Source organism: Prionailurus viverrinus, chromosome D4, assembly GCF_022837055.1.
Source record: "Prionailurus viverrinus isolate Anna chromosome D4, UM_Priviv_1.0, whole genome shotgun sequence".
NCBI lineage: Eukaryota > Metazoa > Chordata > Mammalia > Carnivora > Felidae > Prionailurus > Prionailurus viverrinus.
The window spans coordinates 63,169,461-63,186,868 of NC_062573.1; the positions used below are offsets into that span (position 1 = coordinate 63,169,461).

General features: G+C 40.6%; 1 protein-coding gene across 2 annotated transcripts in view; it reads left to right on the forward strand.

The window, feature by feature from the left end:
* Positions 1-3,419: 3,419 nt before the first annotated feature.
* The window catches only part of UBQLN1 (ubiquilin 1), a 47,385-nt gene continuing 33,396 nt past the window's right edge, over positions 3,420-17,408 (forward strand). For both annotated transcript variants that reach the window (XM_047829559.1, XM_047829560.1), the window contains exon 1: positions 3,420-3,850. In XM_047829559.1, the coding sequence (XP_047685515.1) occupies positions 3,671-3,850 (180 nt within the window). In that variant the 5' untranslated portion in view covers positions 3,420-3,670. The remainder of the gene's footprint in view (positions 3,851-17,408) is intronic.

Genomic DNA, 17,408 nt, shown 5'->3' on the forward strand with positions numbered 1-17,408 from the left:
AGTTATGAATGAAAAGCAAGGTCTTTTGGCCAGAAAGGGCCCTGAACACCATGGCACAACATTAGATATTATTCTAAAACTTTGGTGAGAGCTAATGAAAATTTTTTTCCAGGTGTCATAACCAAAGCTTAGTGGGAGAAGGATAAGATGGCACCAACAGAGGAAGTCGGAGACTTTACACTGAGGCAGAGGAGCCTCTGTAGGAGGTTATTGCTGTAATAATCTAGGCCAGAGTTCAGGAGTGTGTGAACTAGACTGATATCAGGAGAAATAGTTATAGATAATAGAAGCTATGTTACAAGTGATGAATTGGTAAGTGAATTGTTCTAATAATTATGGAGGATCAGAGGAAAAAAAATTGATTCTGTTGGCCTGGGTGTTCAAGGAAGGTTTTATTTATTTATTTATTTATTTATTTATTATTATTTAAAAAAAATTTTTTTTTCAACGTTTATTTATTTTTTTTTGGGGGGACAGAGAGAGACAGAGCATGAACGGGGAAGGGGCAAAGAGAGAGGGAGACACAGAATCGGAAACAGGCTCCAGGCTCTGAGCCATCAGCCTAGAGCCTGACTCGGGGCTCGAACTCACGGACCGCGAGATCGTGACCTGGCTGAAGTCGGACGCTCAACCGACTGCGCCACCCAGGTGCCCCTCAAGGAAGGTTTTAGAGAGGAGGCAGTGATAATGGGCACAATTGGGGGGGGGGGTGGTCTAAGGACTTAAAGAACAATCAGAGGTGAGAAAAGTATAATGTACAAGTGCTTCTAACAGGTGGTAATAAACATGTCTGACTGCAGTGCAGTGTATCTACAAGGTAATGGGAGTGAAACTTGACAGACCAGGAGTTACTTGTGAAAGGCTTTGAATTTCTAGTTAAGAAGCTTCGGCTTGGTGTACCTGGGTGGCTCAGTTAAGTGTCCCACTCTTGATTTTGGCTCAGGTTCGTGACACCATGTGGAGCTTGCTTGGCATTCTCTCTCTTTCTGTCCCTACTACACCGCCCTCTCTAAAAAAAAAAAAAAAAAAAAAAAAGTGTGCTCAATGAATTTGTGTTGATTGAATTAATTGATTCATTTTGTCAAGGAAGAATTCTTCTACCATAGGATAACCTTTTATCTTATACTTTAAGTTTGGTTATTAGGACCAACAAATAGGGACCTATTCAGTTAGAGCTGGCTCATATCAGCTGATGAGAACTCACTGAAAAAGTTTTAGGAACTTTGTGAGCAAGTTGACCTCAAGGTGGTAGCTTGAGATGGGCCATTTTGCAAATATTTACATCAAGGAAACTGCCAAACGCTATAAATCAAAGCTTGTTTTCTGGAGAGTTGGTCATTAAACATTTACCAGCATGTCACTGCTATCTCCCCCACTTCTACTTCCCATCCAACTAGGCTCTAGGTTTTCTGAGGACAGAGACCGCGTCTTCTTTGTCTTGTATTCTCAACATACTATTTAGACATTAGTCATGCACAATTAATGTTTATAGAATAAATGAAATATGCTCTTGTAATTTTTCTCTAGACTGACCATTTAATTAAAAAAAATTATTTAGAAGAAAATACCACAAGTAGGCATGTAGACGCTGTGGTTCCAATGAGATCCTTCCCTGTGGTTCAGATCAGATCCTATGCCTGTTTTTGTAAGTGGCTTTAGAACACAGCCACTTATTCACATGTGTATTGTCTATGGCTGCTTTGTGCTACAGGGCAGAGGCAGAGAATGTATGCCCTGCAAAGCCTAACATACTTACTATCTAGTCTTCCCTGAAAATGTACTGATCCCTATTCATACCCCCACTGCCAACGGTTCTTTCAAATGTAAGATTACCTCTAAAAAGTGGCATAATAATTATACTGTATATTCTTAGAAATAAATTATTTTATTTCATAAATTGTGAACATACACCATTTTTTAGAAATTAGACATAGATAATTACAGAGCAAGTTCATAAGTGCAGGGTTAGAGATAGTGATTGGTTGTCCAATGGAACTTTCTACCTTGAGAAGTAGTGATTACCTCACATCTAGACGTATGCAAGTAGTCACCCTTCAGCAGAGAGCCTTGAGTAACCTCCTCACCTTATTGAACAATGCTGCCAGAAATTTAGCTGATGTCAAATGAAGTCTATATTGCAATTTATTCTTTCAGAACTTCTCTTACGCCCACATTCCAAAGGGGTTCTGCTAAAAGGTAGTCTTCACGTGACTGTTTATCCCCGATGAGTTGGATTGTTTAAAAACAGAAATGCAGAATGTCTTTGTATAGTTGAGTCACAGAGGGCTGTCAGGGTTTCCATTTGCGCAGTACTGATTAATAAAGTTAACGTCCTGGGTTCCATATTCCTTACAAGTCATCTTTAAAGACAAATGATGACGTCATTTCAAAATCAGAATTCTCCCGGTAAAAATAATAAACATATTTCTTATTTGTACCCATACCATGCTGAAAACAATTTCCCAACTGCTTTTACTGACAACCAGAGTCGGAACTGCAGCAGTTAATCTAATTTGATAGACTATAAATTGAACATCTCGGCTACATTAAACTGCCCCAGTTGGATGGGCAGTCCGGGGGCACCATCCTGTTTCTGTCCCGTATCTTTTGAGGGCTGGTGTTTACAGAGAATTTGGGGCGCTCGCGCAGGGCTGTCAGGAGAGGCCACTGTCAACAGAGGTGGCCTGATCGCCAGACCGAAACGGGCTGACCCGAGGGCGGGACGCCCTGGCGGTGGGGCAATGACTCCGCAGGATTGCGCAGGGTGGCTACGGCTTCTACTCCATTTTCCCTTTCGTTATGAAGAGGATCATTCTTCCATTAACTCAGCTTCCAACTCCCGCGCACGGGGCAGTAAGATCAAGCATTTTAAATCCTACAAGTAGGCAAATGTAAAGATGTGAAGTAACAGCACACCACGCCTGCATTTTCACTCCCCACCCGTCGAGGTACCGGCAGCGCGCACTGGTGAGGCGAGCGTGACGCCGCGGGGAGGGGCTGGGCATGGCCACCGCGGGGTATGAAGGGGGCGGGGGACACGACCTGGACCACCAGCGCGCAGGCGCACCCGCGGCTGCAGCGCCCAGTGGTCGAGCCCCCTTTCTAGTAATTTCGCTAGTCGTGAGGTCATCACAGCGCGCCGTTACAGTGCTTCCCAGAACCCCCTACCTAATTTTTTGGCGAAGGGAATGAAATGAAAAAACTGAATTCTCCCACCCCGCTTTGCTTTTAGTCCTCCATTCTGGCTGAGCCCACCGTCTGAGCAATGGAGCGGGAGAGGGAAAGTAAAGCAGCCGGAGCTGGAAGCAGGGCCGGCCGGGCATGACTCGGCGACGCCGCCAGCTGAGTTACCCGGCGTGCCCCGCGCGGCGCCGGCCGAGGGACGTGGGGGGAGGGGCGGGGAGGAGGAAGAGCGGCGGCGGCTGCGGATGTCGCTGCGACCGAGCGGCGTCTGAACACACGGTGGCTGCCGAGCGCCTGACCCGGGCCTGCGCCGGAGCCCACACCGAGCTCCGCGGCCCCTCGCCTGCCAGGGCGGCCCTGCACCCGTTGTCACTGAGGCGGCGTGCCCAGCATTCTCCACTGCCCGGGCCGGCCGGCTCTGCCGTCTGCTGGCTCCCCCTCGCTCGCCCGCTCCCTCCTGCGCGCCTGAGTCACCGCCGCCGCCGCCATGGCCGAGAGTGGTGAAAGCGGCGGCCCTCCGAGCTCCCAGGACAGCGCCGCCGCGGCCGAAGGTGCCGGCGCCCCCGCGGCCGCTGCCTCCGCGGAGCCCAAGATCATGAAAGTCACCGTGAAGACCCCGAAGGAGAAGGAGGAGTTCGCCGTGCCCGAGAATAGCTCCGTCCAGCAGGTGAGGGCCGCCCTGGCCTCGGGCCCGGGTGGGGGTGGCGGCAGGACCTCCGCCCGCGGCGGGAGGAGACGGTTTCGGAAGGGCCTGGGAGGGGATCGTCCCCCCGAGGTGCGCTCGGCCCCTCTCGCGGGTGTCTTCCCGAATTAGATCACACCCAAGTGTCTGGGTGTGCTTCTTGGGACACCGCAGAGGCTTGTGGCGGGGCCCCGCGGCCTGTTTGTGGGACGCGCCGACGCCGCTTCCCTCCGCGCCCTCCCCCTGCTCCAGCGTCTGCCGACCACCAGCCTCCTCCCCCAGCTCCCCGCCTCCCTCCGGCTCCTCACAAAGGAAAGGGACCACCGCCGGGCTCCGGGCGGGGTGGAGGCTGGGCTAGGGCGAGGGTTCGCTCTAGCCTCCTCTGCGGTTTTGTCTCATGAATTAAAAAAAAAAAGGGGGGTGGGGGTGGAGTGCTCATTGTTTTACCTGCCTGCGGGTTTAGGCAGATTTTGGGGTGGGGAGCACGTGTACCTTTAGTTTTGCGTTTTGATTGCTGCAATTGCTACCTTTCAATCTTCAAGAAAAAAATTAACCGTGACGTAGAAATCGCTTTCAGTCTCACATCTTAATAGTACTAGGTTTGAGGAGAAAGGTGGATGACTTTCATTGATGACTTGCTGTTTTCTTTTTAGTATATTTATCTATCATCCTTTAGGTGCTAGTCGTTGGGAAGGTTTTTGTTTGCTTTTAGAGGGATGATAGCCACGTTTTGCAGATACTAGCAGTTACAGTCGAATAAAAGAACAAAATTGGAGTTAATAGAGAATATCACCAAATAATTTACTACGTAAAATCTGTTAAGGTATACAAACTTTGCTGTTTAATTAAGAATCTTGAAGAATTCCAACAAATTTGTTTTAGCTTTTTGTTGAATATACATCTCAGAATATTTCCCATAATTGTCGAATGGATCCCTGATCATCTCAGATAATGTGAACAGGTTCTGAGGAACCAGTTCCTGAAATGTACCTATAAGTCCCCTCCCCTACCCCCCAGTGAACGATTGGGATATTGGTTTATATAGTTCTGAAAGGTGGTGTGTTTTGTAAAGCAGTAAATAGACTGTGTCATCAAGTGAGAAACTTTTATTACCTACTCTGAATCACCATTTTTTTTTTTTGTATTCTATAAAAATTTCCCTTAACGTTTTTGTATTTTCCAACATACAGGAAAGTTGAAAGAATTGTACAGTGAACATTCCTGATGTTCGTCACCTGCAGTTGACATTTTGCTGTATTTGCTCTATCACACAACTAATAATTTAATAGTCACTTTTATTTTTTGGATGCATTTCAGAGTAAGTTGCAAATATCATTAAATGCTTTTCACACATACATACACCTGTGTCATTCAAAGCTGTAGAACTTTATAATTCTCAAGATGTAGAACTTTATAATTGACTAGAAATTTCCTTCTTGCTCTTTGCCAGTCCCTTCAGTCACTCCCCTCCATCCACCACTGTTTTGATTTTTTTTGCCATTAGTTTTCCCTGTTCTTCAACTTCACAGAAGATTTTTTCAGTCAGCATAATGTTTTGAGATTAATTCTTGTGTGTGCTTTCAATTTCCTTTTATTGCTTTGTTTTCCACTGTATGAATACATCATAATTTCTGCAGTCTCTTGTTGAGGACTACCTGGGTTGCTTGTGGTTGGTTGCTGTGAACACCCATGTACAATTTTTGTTGTTGTTGGACAGATGCGTTTTCTCTTGTAAAATACTTAGAAGTGCAATGACTGGGTGATAGGATAGTTGTAGCTTTAGATTTATAAGCAGCCATGTTTTTAAAAAGAGCTTCTATCAACTTACAGTTCCACCAAAGGTGCTTGGGAGTTCCTGTTGCTCCACATACCTGCCAGCATTTGATAGTGTCAGTCTTTTTCATTTTAGCTTTTCTAGTGTGTGTGTAGCCATATTATCTTTTGAAGCCCTGGGGTCTTCTTTCTAGGATTCCTAGTTCAGGTTTCTACCTTCCTACCTGCTTTCAGCATTTTATTGTATAAGCTAAGAAAAAAATCAGTATTTTATAAATAGAAAAAATCATTTAAGTCTTTTGATGATGTTCTGTCTGTAGGATTGTTTTTACATCTTGTGATGGTGAAGTTAGAATTTTAAATTCTGTGGATATTTTATTTATTAAAAAAATTTTTTTTTAATGTTTATTTATTTTGAAGGACAGAGAGACAGAGCCGTGAGCAGGGGAGGGGCAGAGAGAGAGGGAGACAGAGAATCTGAAGTGGGCTCCAGGCTCAGCTGTCAGCACAGAGCCTGACGTGTGGCTTGAACTCACGAGCCGTGAGATCATGATCTGAACCCAAGTCGGATGCTTAACCTACCGAGCCACCCAGGTGCTCCAAATTGTGTGGAAATTTTAATTTTTCTATTCTGTCACCAAAGTAAAATTTTGATAAAATGAAAGCTTTTCCAAGCAACTTATTCTGATGGCAGTGGAATTTTTATTCTGAAAAATGCTTTATTTTGAAGCAGAAAACATGATAAAAAACACGTGACACTGCATCAAGAACCTGAAGACAAGTTGAACTGTCTTGTGGGGTCTAACTATATGTGTTAAGGAAAACACAAGAAAATATGTGAGTATAAGAAAAGCAGTTTTCAGATGATTTGTAAAATTCTACTTGAAGCACAATAAAGTATGTCATTTTGTACCTTAAATTTTTCTTAGAGGGTTTAATAGATTTAAACTATATGTTACAGATTAAAATTTGTCATTAAAATATATGTGATGATACTAAGATTCCATGTTCAGTAAAAAATTGGGAAATATTTCAAACTGAAATAGAGATAAAGATAGAATTCTAAAAGGAGAGCATTGAAGGCATAGGTTTTCTGTCAGGCAAATTCCATATTCTACAATTTGGAATCTTTTTCAGTAAGTGTTTCTGTGTAGTGTAAATTCTGTTAGTTCATTATGCTGAAATGGTATTTATATGAATGTTCTAATAATTGGATAAAACTAAGCTTTCTGGGTCAGTTGTAAAATATGTTGTCAGGTAGTAACTAATTTTCCTGTTTTGCTCTTAGGTTCTGTTTGAGTGTGTATAACCAACAGGCAGAAACAGGATACCTTAATACAGTTGGTATTTAATATTACTTGTTTGGGGTTGATAACAACACTTTTTTAAAATTAAAGGGACATTTACTTTTCAGCGAGCAGTCAATTGTTTAAATTTCTAACTAAAGGTAGTTAGAATGTGAACTTACCTGTGTGTTTCAAGGTGGTTTTGTTAATAGGGGTTTACATAAGTAGATAAAAAAAAAAATAGTTTAAGTGTGTGGTGGCACAAAGTCCCTGTGTATGAGATTATTATTCTATTAATTATTCGTTTTCTGCTATCGGAAATAGTTTGAGGACCTCCAAATGTCAACAAGTGAGATGAAGTCCAGAATGGGGGTTGGGGGTGCACACACACGTGTGTGTGTGTGTGTGTGTGTGTGTGTGTGTGTGTGTGAATGAGTCATTAAAATTAGTGCAGAGAATGGACAGGAGCTTCCAGGGAACATCTAACTAGCTTGTTCTGGGATTCTGTAAGCTCTCTAGGTTATAGTGTAAGATGGTGAAATACAGTTACCTGAAATATTCAGGCAGCCTATATTCAAGTTTTAGAAAACATTTTCAGGGCACCCGGGTGGCTCAGTGGTTAAGCGTCTGACTCTTGATTTTGGCTCAGGTTGTGATTTCATGGTTCATGAGATCGAGCCCCGCATTGGGCTCTGCACTGACAGCGCAGAGCCTGCTTGGAATTCTCTCTCTTCCTGTCTCTGACCTTACCCTGCTCACGTGCGGCTGCATGCGTGCTCTCTCTCTCTCTCAAAATAAAGTTAATTTTTCTCATCACTTGAAACTTTTAGAAAACTATCAGTGTAACATAAATATTGTATTGCATATAATTGAGCCTTATCTTGCTAAGGGAAATTGCAGTGTATCAGGGTCATTATTATAAACATTGAACATTATACTTTATGATGGGTCCAGAACTGTGCTGTCCACTTTGGTACTGCCAGCCCATCTGGCTGTTGAATGCTTAAAATATGGTTGAACTGATTTGGAATGTGCTGGAAGTGTTAAAATACAGCAGATTTTGAAAACCTGTGCCTGGCTTCTATCACTTAACATAATGTTTTCAAGGTTCCTTCATGTTAAAGCATTTATTAGTTCTCCCTTTTTATTGCTGAATAATATTTCACTGTGTGGGCATATATCACATTTTATTTCTCCATTCATCAGTTAATGAACATTTGGGTTGTTCTTCTTTTTGACTATTCTAAATAATGCTCTGAATAACTCAGAAGGTTTTGTGTGGACATGTGTTTTTGTTGAGTGTGTACCTATGAGTGGAACTGCTGGGTCATGTTGTAGCTCTATGTTTAACTTTTTGAGGAACTGCCAAACTATTTTCCAAAGTGGCTGTACCATTTTATATTTCCACCAGCTATGCATGAGGATTCCATTTTCTGTAACATTTGTTATTGTCTGTCTTTGATTATCACCATCCTAGTTGGCTGTGAAGTGGTATCTCATCGTGATTATTTGGCTTCCTATTGTGCAAACAGCAGTTCTCAGTGTGGTCTGGGGGGGTCCCCAATACCCTTCTAAGAGGACCATGAGATCAAAACTGTTTTCATAAGATTTCTGTTATTTGTATTTCTCACTCTAATTCTCTCAAAAATCAACAACACTTTTTCAGAAGCTGTAAGATGTGGGATATTGCAACAGATGTGAAAATCCAGTTGTCTTCTGTTATGAGACTAAAGTAATCTGCAAAAATTTAAAACTATGCTACTCTTCACACTGGGGAAATATAGTTACTTTTTATAAGAATGTTATTTATATTGACATGTAATGAATTTATTATTTTTAAATGAATATTTAAAGATGCCTCAGTTTTAATTTTTAATATAGCAAACATCAGTAGATATAACCTGCATAAGCAAAAACTCAGGTTTCAAATTTACAAAGTGGTATATCCTAAACCAAAAATCGTTATAAGGAGAGCATCTAATAGATGAAATAGGTACTTACAACATTGAGAATTGACTCCACTAAGTTGTCATTTCCTCTTGCCTAGAAACTTACAGTAGCTTGTTGGTGAGTCTCCCCACTTCTCTGGCTGCTCCCTCCCAGACATTCATTCACTCCTACAGCAGTCTCTGAAAAAAACATTAATCAGATTATGTTACCCTCTACTTGAAACTAATAGCTCCCCATTGATCTTAGACTTTCATAACATGGCCTTGAGGCCCTATGTGCTCTCCTGCCAGGAGAGCACACCCCTGATCTTATACTCTTCATTGACCCAGAGTTGGTAGGAAATGGTCAGGTGGGGATTTTTCTCTTCCACAGCTGTCAGCAACATCTGAGTTCTACCTACCTCTCCATTCTGATGTGTTCTTTCCTCCTTGGTAGCCTGACTCTTGTCATACCGACTTTTTAGTTCCTTGACCGTGTTGTTACATTTTTTTCCCTGCCTCAGGACTTTGCAGTTTGTTCTTGCTACCTGGAATGCCTCCTACTCTGCCTCTTCCCACTCATCCCTTAATTTCCATGCAAAGATCACTTTCTCAGAGAAGTATCCTTGATTGTCTAGACTAGATTGGTATTCCCTGTTGTATTTTTTCACAGCACTCTGTTTTTTGATCGTAATTCATCAAAATTTAGTATTTATGTGATTATTTGATCAATGCTTGTTTCTAAAACTAAAACTAAAGACAATGTGTGATTGTTCATCATTGTTATCAAAGCCTAGCACATAGTTTGGGCTCAGTAAATATTTGTTTACAAATGAATCTAGACCATTATGCACATTAATAGGTATTTAATAATAGCTGCCAGTTATTGAGCCTTTATTGGGTGCAGTATATACATAACCTCATGGCTTCCTGCCCTTCTCACAGCTTTGTCTTAAACTGCTCTTCTCTTAGGTTACCACTTTCCAAGCACAACTCTTGAGTGCTTCAGAATGTTCCACTTGTTTCTGGTTGCTGGAACGTATTTCTTCTACAATAGCTTTTCTCAGCTGATCATCTCCATCTGAACCACAGAACACAGAATGACTGTCGTGTGATTATCCATTTTTCTCAAAGATTGTTCACAAGTAATACAATTTTAAATGCATAGGAAAGAAGTTAGTACAGTCAGTGGTGTGCTGGCAAATGTTTGTCAACCACTTCTTCAGGAAAGTCAGCACTGAATTGTAGTGTTTGCTGATTATCACGGTGTAAATACTCTTACCCTGTCAGAAATTAAGCTACCAATATTAAAACTGGCTCTCAAAATTCCTGAAAACTTAGCAGTCTGAGCTGGTAGGAGCTATTGATTATAGTGGATAGATAACCTTAAGTTATATGGATACCTGCCTTAAGGTGTCTATATGGTGCTTTAAGGTATCTCTATATAATTGGAGGCACAACTATACTGGGCCTTCATGTCCATTTACTTATGTTATTATTTACGATTGCTTTCAGAGTGACCATATAATCCACAGAACTGAAAATATTTATTCTCTAGCCCTCTACAGAAAGTTTGCTGACGTCTGCCTTAAGTCATTAGGGCTTACTATTCTAGATCTTGTCATGTTAGTGCTCAAAACCTTTCTCACTAGAAAATTTTACCATGGCTTAAGTATAGTGTTGTTCAGTAGAAATTTAATGTAAGCCTCATGTAACTTAAATTTTTCATAGTCACTTAAAAGAATAGTGAGAATTTTTTTTATTGTGGTTAAAATACACTTAACCATTTTTTAAATAGGTTTTCTTAACGTCCATTTTTGAGGGAGGAAGGGAGAGAGAGAGAGCGCGCACCCCTATGTGTGGGGGAGGGGCAGAGAGAAGAATGAGACACTGAATGGGAAGCAGGCTCCAGGCTCTGAGCTGTCACAGAGTCCAACGTGGGGCTCAAACTCATGAGCCATGAGATCATGACCTGAGGTGAAGTTGGATGCTCAACTGACTGAGCCACCCAGGCACCCCTTAAATACACTCAACCATTTTTAAGTGTGTAATTCAGTGACATTTTTGTACAACCATTACCACCATCCGTCTACAGAATTCTTTTCATCTTGCAAAACTGTACCTTATTTATTAAACAATAACTTTATATTATTCAACAATTAACTACTCATTCCTCTCCCACCAGCCCCTGACAACAAGCATCCTACTTTCTGTCTCTGAATTTGACTACTCTAGGTATCTCATAAAAGTGGAATCATAAGTATTTGTCCTTTTAAGACTTATTTCACTTTGTATAAAGTCCTCAAGTTTCATCACTGTTGTAGTAGATGTTAGAATTTCCTTCCTTTTTAAGGCTGAATAACACTGTATTGTATGTACTTGCCACGTTTTGTGTATCCATTCATCGGTTGATGGACACTTGCATTGGTCTACCTTTTGGGTATTGTAATTTTAATAATATGTTTTGTTTAATCCAGTATATCCTAAATATCATTTCAACATGTAAATAGACTTTAAAAATGAGATATTTTACCTTTTTTTCATACTCAGTCTTCAAAATTTGGTGTGTATTTTATACTTACAGCACATCTCAATTTGGACTAGCCACATGTGGCTACAGACTTCTGAATCACATAGCACAGCTAATAGAGTCTTCATGTTTTGCTCCCTGCCAATCTCTTCTCTATTATTAACTGCATTTCAGCCATCTGTATGTCTTTCTTACCCCAAGTATCACTCACTAGCTCTTTGCCTCTCTGGGCCTTTAACAATGCTGCTAATGATAGTAACATAATAGCTAGTATTTATTCTAGGGTTATCAAGGTGTAATACAGTACCTTTTTTTTTTTTTAAGTTTCACAACTTTATTTTATTTATTTTTTAAATGTTGATTTATTTATTTTGAGAGAGAGTACAGGTGCCTGTGCACACCCGAGCAGGGGAGGGACAGAAAGACGGGATCCCAATCAGGCTCTGAAGTGTCAGTTTGGAGCCCGATATGGGACTTCATATCACGAACTGTGAGATTGTGACCTGAGCTGAAATCAAAAGTCAGGCTCTTAACTCACTGAGCCACGCAGGAGCCCCAAGTTTCACAACTTTATGATGAAAGTATTATTTACCCCCTCCCCCTTTTTTTTATTTTTTTATTTTTTTTTTTTAAATTTTTTTTTTCAACGTTTATTTATTTTTGGGACAGAGAGAGACAGAGCATGAACAGGGGAGGGGCAGAGAGAGAGAGAGACACAGAATCGGAAACAGGCTCCAGGCTCTGAGCCATCAGCCCAGAGCCCGACGCGGGGCTCGAACTCACGGACCACGAGATCGTGACCTGGCTGAAGCCGGACGCTTAACCGACTGCGCCACCCAGGCGCCCCTCCCCCTTTTTTTTAAATGAAGAAACAGACTCAGGTTGATGTGATCAAATTCATTTACCTATTAAATAGTGGAGCCTAGATTCAAACCCAGTGACTAACTTTGGAGCTCACACCTAGCCACTACTCCAGGCTGCCTTGACTTTTCTCTGGCTGGATTTAGAGCCTTAAAGTTTATTTATTTATATTTTAAAAAGGTTTTATTTAAATTCCAGTTAGTTATTACATAGTTTAGCTAACATATTATTAGTTTCAGGTGTACAATACAATGATTAAAATTTATTTAAATGTTTATCAGAGTTTGATTGGATTTACCAGTTTATCACAGTTTGATTGGACTTACCAATCAAATTTACAAATTATTTGTGATACCATTTTGTGATTATATGGACTTTATCCTCCCTACCCCATACTGAATTTGCAGGGGTAGGGGCTATCTTGCTTACCTCCTAATCCCATGGTGCTTGGCACATACTGAGTAATACTGATATTTATTGAGTGAGCAAATAGTGTTTTAAAGATTTATTTGCAATATTTTGTACTTATTTGAGGATATTTTTAACTGTGATTTGCTTACAAAAACGTGATGTTTATTTTTAGTGTAATTAAATGTCTAATGGCATTATTTCCGTTTTTTCTGTGAGAACAGCTTCCACTATTTAAAAATATTTTTCATTAAATTCGGATTGGAATTTTTTTAGGGACTAAAGTTGATATCATCTGTAAATCTGTTTGATGCAAAAAGTTTTGGGTTAGCATACAGAACGTTCCATTCATTATAGGTATCATAATGTGTATATGTGTGTTCCTTTGATTTGCAGAATATTTTCATTACCCCAGAAGATCTGAACTCTGTTTTTTCCAGGTAGATTTTGCTATTATGAGCTAGTTTGATGTCTTCTAGATATGACAACATAGACTGCTTGGTTTACTTACTTACTGGTTAAGCAGCTGCTATAGATTCTAGACTTGGGTGTAATGGATTTGATAAAAAATTTCATAGCTTTTAAACTCTTGGAGATTCTGCCTAGAAAAGTTTTTTTTTTTTTTAATTTTTTTTTCAACGTTTATTTATTTTTGGGACAGAGAGAGACAGAGCATGAACGGGGGAGGGGCAGAGAGAGAGGGAGACACAGAATCGGAAGCAGGCTCCAGGCTCCGAGCCATCAGCCCAGAGCCTGACGCAGGGCTCGAACTCATGGACCGCGAGATCGTGACCTGGCTGAAGTCGGACGCTTAACCGACTGCGCCACCCAGGCGCCCCATGCCTAGAAAAGTATTTATCTGTGTACTCATATATGATAATCTATTTATTCTTGTTAGGCAGATGGATCGTTACCCACACTTTACTGTCTTCATTTGTTTGTTGTCTTTCCATATTGGCATATGTGGAACTAACTTATTCCACTATTATTTATTTATTATTCATAAAAGTTTTGTTAGTATTTTGAGAAAGGGGGAAATGTATATTGGCATATCAATGTAAGTATATTGAAATGTGGTCTGCAGTTTGGAGAGAACATGGACTCTGGAATTGGAGAGATCTTTTTTTTTAAATTTTTTTTTTTTTTTTTCAACGTTTATTTATTTTTGGGACAGAGAGAGACAGAGCATGAACGGGGGAGGGGCAGAGAGAGAGGGAGACACAGAATCGGAAACAGGCTCCAGGCTCTGAGCCATCAGCCCAGAGCCCGACGCGGGGCTCGAACTCACGGACCGCGAGATCGTGACCTGGCTGAAGTCGGACGCTTAACCGACTGCGCCACCCAGGCGCCCTGGAATTGGAGAGATCTTTGAGCAAGGTGCTTTTACCTTTGAGCCTCATTGGCAACATTTTTTTTTTTTTTATTTAACTTTATTTTTTATTTTTTAAAATTTACATCCAAATTAGTATATAGCGAAGCAATGATTTCAGTAGATTCCTTAATGCCCCTTACCCATTTAGCCCATCCCCCCTCCCACAACCTGTCCAGTAACCCTCAGTTTGTTCTCCATATTTATGAGTCTCTTTTGTTCTGTCCCCCTCCCTGTTTTTATATTATTTTTGTTACCCTTCTCTTATGCTCATCTGTTTTGTCTCTTAAAGTCCTCATATGAGTGAAGTCATATGATTTTTGTCTTTCTCTGACTAATTTCACTTAGCATAATACCCTCCAGTTCCATCCACATCATTGGCAACATTTTTTTTTTTTAATTTTTTTTTTTTCAACGTTTATTTATTTTTGGGACAGAGAGAGACAGAGCATGAACGGGGGAGGGGCAGAGAGAGAGGGAGACACAGAATCGGAAACAGGCTCCAGGCTCCGAGCCATCAGCCCAGAGCCTGACGCGGGGCTCGAACTCACGGACCGCGAGATCGTGACCTGGCTGAAGTCGGACGCTTAACCGACTGCGCCACCCAGGCGCCCCATTGGCAACATTTTTAACATGTGATATAATACTTGCTTCCCTAGATTGTTTGGAGGGTTTCATGAGATAATATGTATAAAGTACTTGGCTCAGAGTTACATGCTCTACTTGTATTGGTTTCATTCCTCCTTCACCCTTTTGTTAGCTAGTGAATGGAGTCTTAATTTTTTACAGTAGAAGGAAGCTTTAATAGTATCCTAGCATGTGAATAGTCGAACATTTAGTTTGCTATTCTTTGTCAGATTTAAATCATAGAAACTCTTAAAAATATTTTATGTATTTTATGTAAAATATTTTATGTGTATTTTATGGATAATGTATCATATTTATGGCTGAGTGTTCAATTTTATAAGAAGGTGCCCTTTTCCTATGTAGTTGTCTGTGTCTCTCGTTATTTCTCATACTTGACATCTTTGTGTAAGATTTATGCAATGTTTTTTAATGAGAATACTAACAAGGTTACTCAGACAGACATCAGGTATTTGGAGAGATAACTGGATGAGCTATTACATAAGATGATTTATTGAATATGGAGTTTTTTCAAGAGATCTTAGCAATATTGAATGAGGAACTGATTGAAAGACTTGGTGACTTAGAAAACAAATAGCAAATGTTTGAATGCAGTATATTATTAGATAACTAGAAAATTCTTGCTGAATGCTATTAGTATGTGGTTCTGCAAGAAATACAATTAATATGTATGTTTTAGTATTCAGAGTTTCTTTGTAAAGGTTGCAAAGTGTTTCTACTTGCCCCCCCCCCCCCAACCCCGTAAAAGGCAAGGTTCGATTGTGGGATATTTGTAAAGGATGATAGTTTTTCTTTTAGCCAACTTAAAATCAGATTAACTTAATTTTAAATGGTTATAATTCAGTTTATACTCACATAATTGGGTTAGAATGTAGAGTGCGTGTGAGTACTCTGCCCTCAGGCATTTTACATATGTCTCTTAATTCTCCCATCAACCCTGCAGAATAAATATTACCTCCATTTTACTGATAAGGAAACCTCAGGTCAGAGTGTCCTCAAGGTAACAACTTGTAAGTGGCAAAACCAAGATTTGAATTCAGGTCTAAATGTTTCAAAAACATTCTTTGTTTCTTACCAGTTTGTTCCCTCCCCTCACTGCAAGTGTGTGTGTGTGTGTGTGTGTGTGTGTGTGTGTGTGCGTGTGTGTGTGCGTGTGCGTGTGCGTGTGAGAGATTTTCTTCCTCCAGTCAGTCAAGAACAGGGAATCAAGTGAAGTGGGCCCTGAACAGCTGAGATTGTTCTCATAAAAGTTGATATACTAAAGCATACATTTTCATTTCAGATTATCTCAGCATTCTATTTTATATGGGTTTCTAATTCTTGATTACCTATTTGCCTCTTGCTCCCCTTAAAAATAGCAAATTTAGAGGGAAGAGGAGGTATGCTGTCAAGCTAAGAACTGACAGCCTGGTAAAAAAGCAGATACAGGACACCTTAAGAGTGAATCTGGGGGGCGCCTGGGTGGCGCAGTCGGTTAAGCGTCCGACTTCAGCCAGGTCACGATCTCGCGGTCCGTGAGTTCGAGCCCCGCGTCGGGCTCTGGGCTGATGGCTCAGAGCCTGGAGCCTGTTTCCGATTCTGTGTCTCCCTCTCTCTCTGCCCCTCCCCCGTTCATGCTCTGTCTCTCTCTGTCCCAAAAATAAATAAACGTTGAAAAAAAAATTAAAAAAAAAAAAAAAAAAAAAAGAGTGAATCTGGAACAGTATCACTGTATTGCAGAACAGCAATTGATATATGCAGCAGTAACTCAGCACTATCAAAAAGTTTCATTATATTCAGTAGAATGTAAAATAATTTTGGTGATCACACAGGGGTAAACTTCGGTTAGCTGGATAATCGATAACATCTGTCTTTGGATGATGTTGAGAGAAGTGGCTCCCGACTGTTTTGTACATGCTGGGTTGATTTCAAACCATTAACTTAAATTACTTACTTGATTTTGATTCTACTGGTTATTGGGAAAATGTCTAGTACTTCAGGTTTTCAACTGTTTGGCCCATTGGTTATTACTGTAGGTTGTCAGTGCAAGAACAGAATAGGAAACTTACAGGAAATATGGATCCTTAGAGGCCTATTCTAGCATATATTTTTGATTTTGAGTTAGTGGTTGCCACGTGGGCCTAAGGACAAAAATAGGAATATCTATCTATCTAGTTTAGAAATAACTAAAGGAAATTACAAAAATCTTTCCTTTATGGTTAAGATTCTTCCCTAGATAGATGGAAGCATTTTATATAATTTGTTGCATAAGTTTTATGTTGCTGCAGAGGAATAATATCTGTGGACTGTCTAAAACAGCTTTGACAATTTTCAAGATTGCTATTTTTTTCTTTTTTTTAATGTTTATTTTTGAGAGAGAGACAGAGACAGAGACTGAGCACAAGTGGGGGAGGGGCTGAGGGAGAGGAGACACAGAATCTGAAGCAGGCTCCAGGCTCCAAGCTGTCAGCATAGAGCCCAACATGGGGCTTGAGCTCACGAACCATGAGAACATGACCTGAGCCATGAGAACATGACCTGAGCCGAAGTCGGACGCTTAACCGACTGAGCCACCCAGGCGCCCTCCCCCCCTTTTTTTTCTGTCAATAGTGTTTAGTCTCTGATTTTCTCTTGTTCAGTAAAAGTGTGATATAATAAATAAAACAGACATGGAGGTAAAAGTTCAAATGTTAGAAATGTTTTTGGAAATTTTGAAGCCACTATAAGCTGAAACTATTTCCCTCTACCTAAATGGTTCAGAATA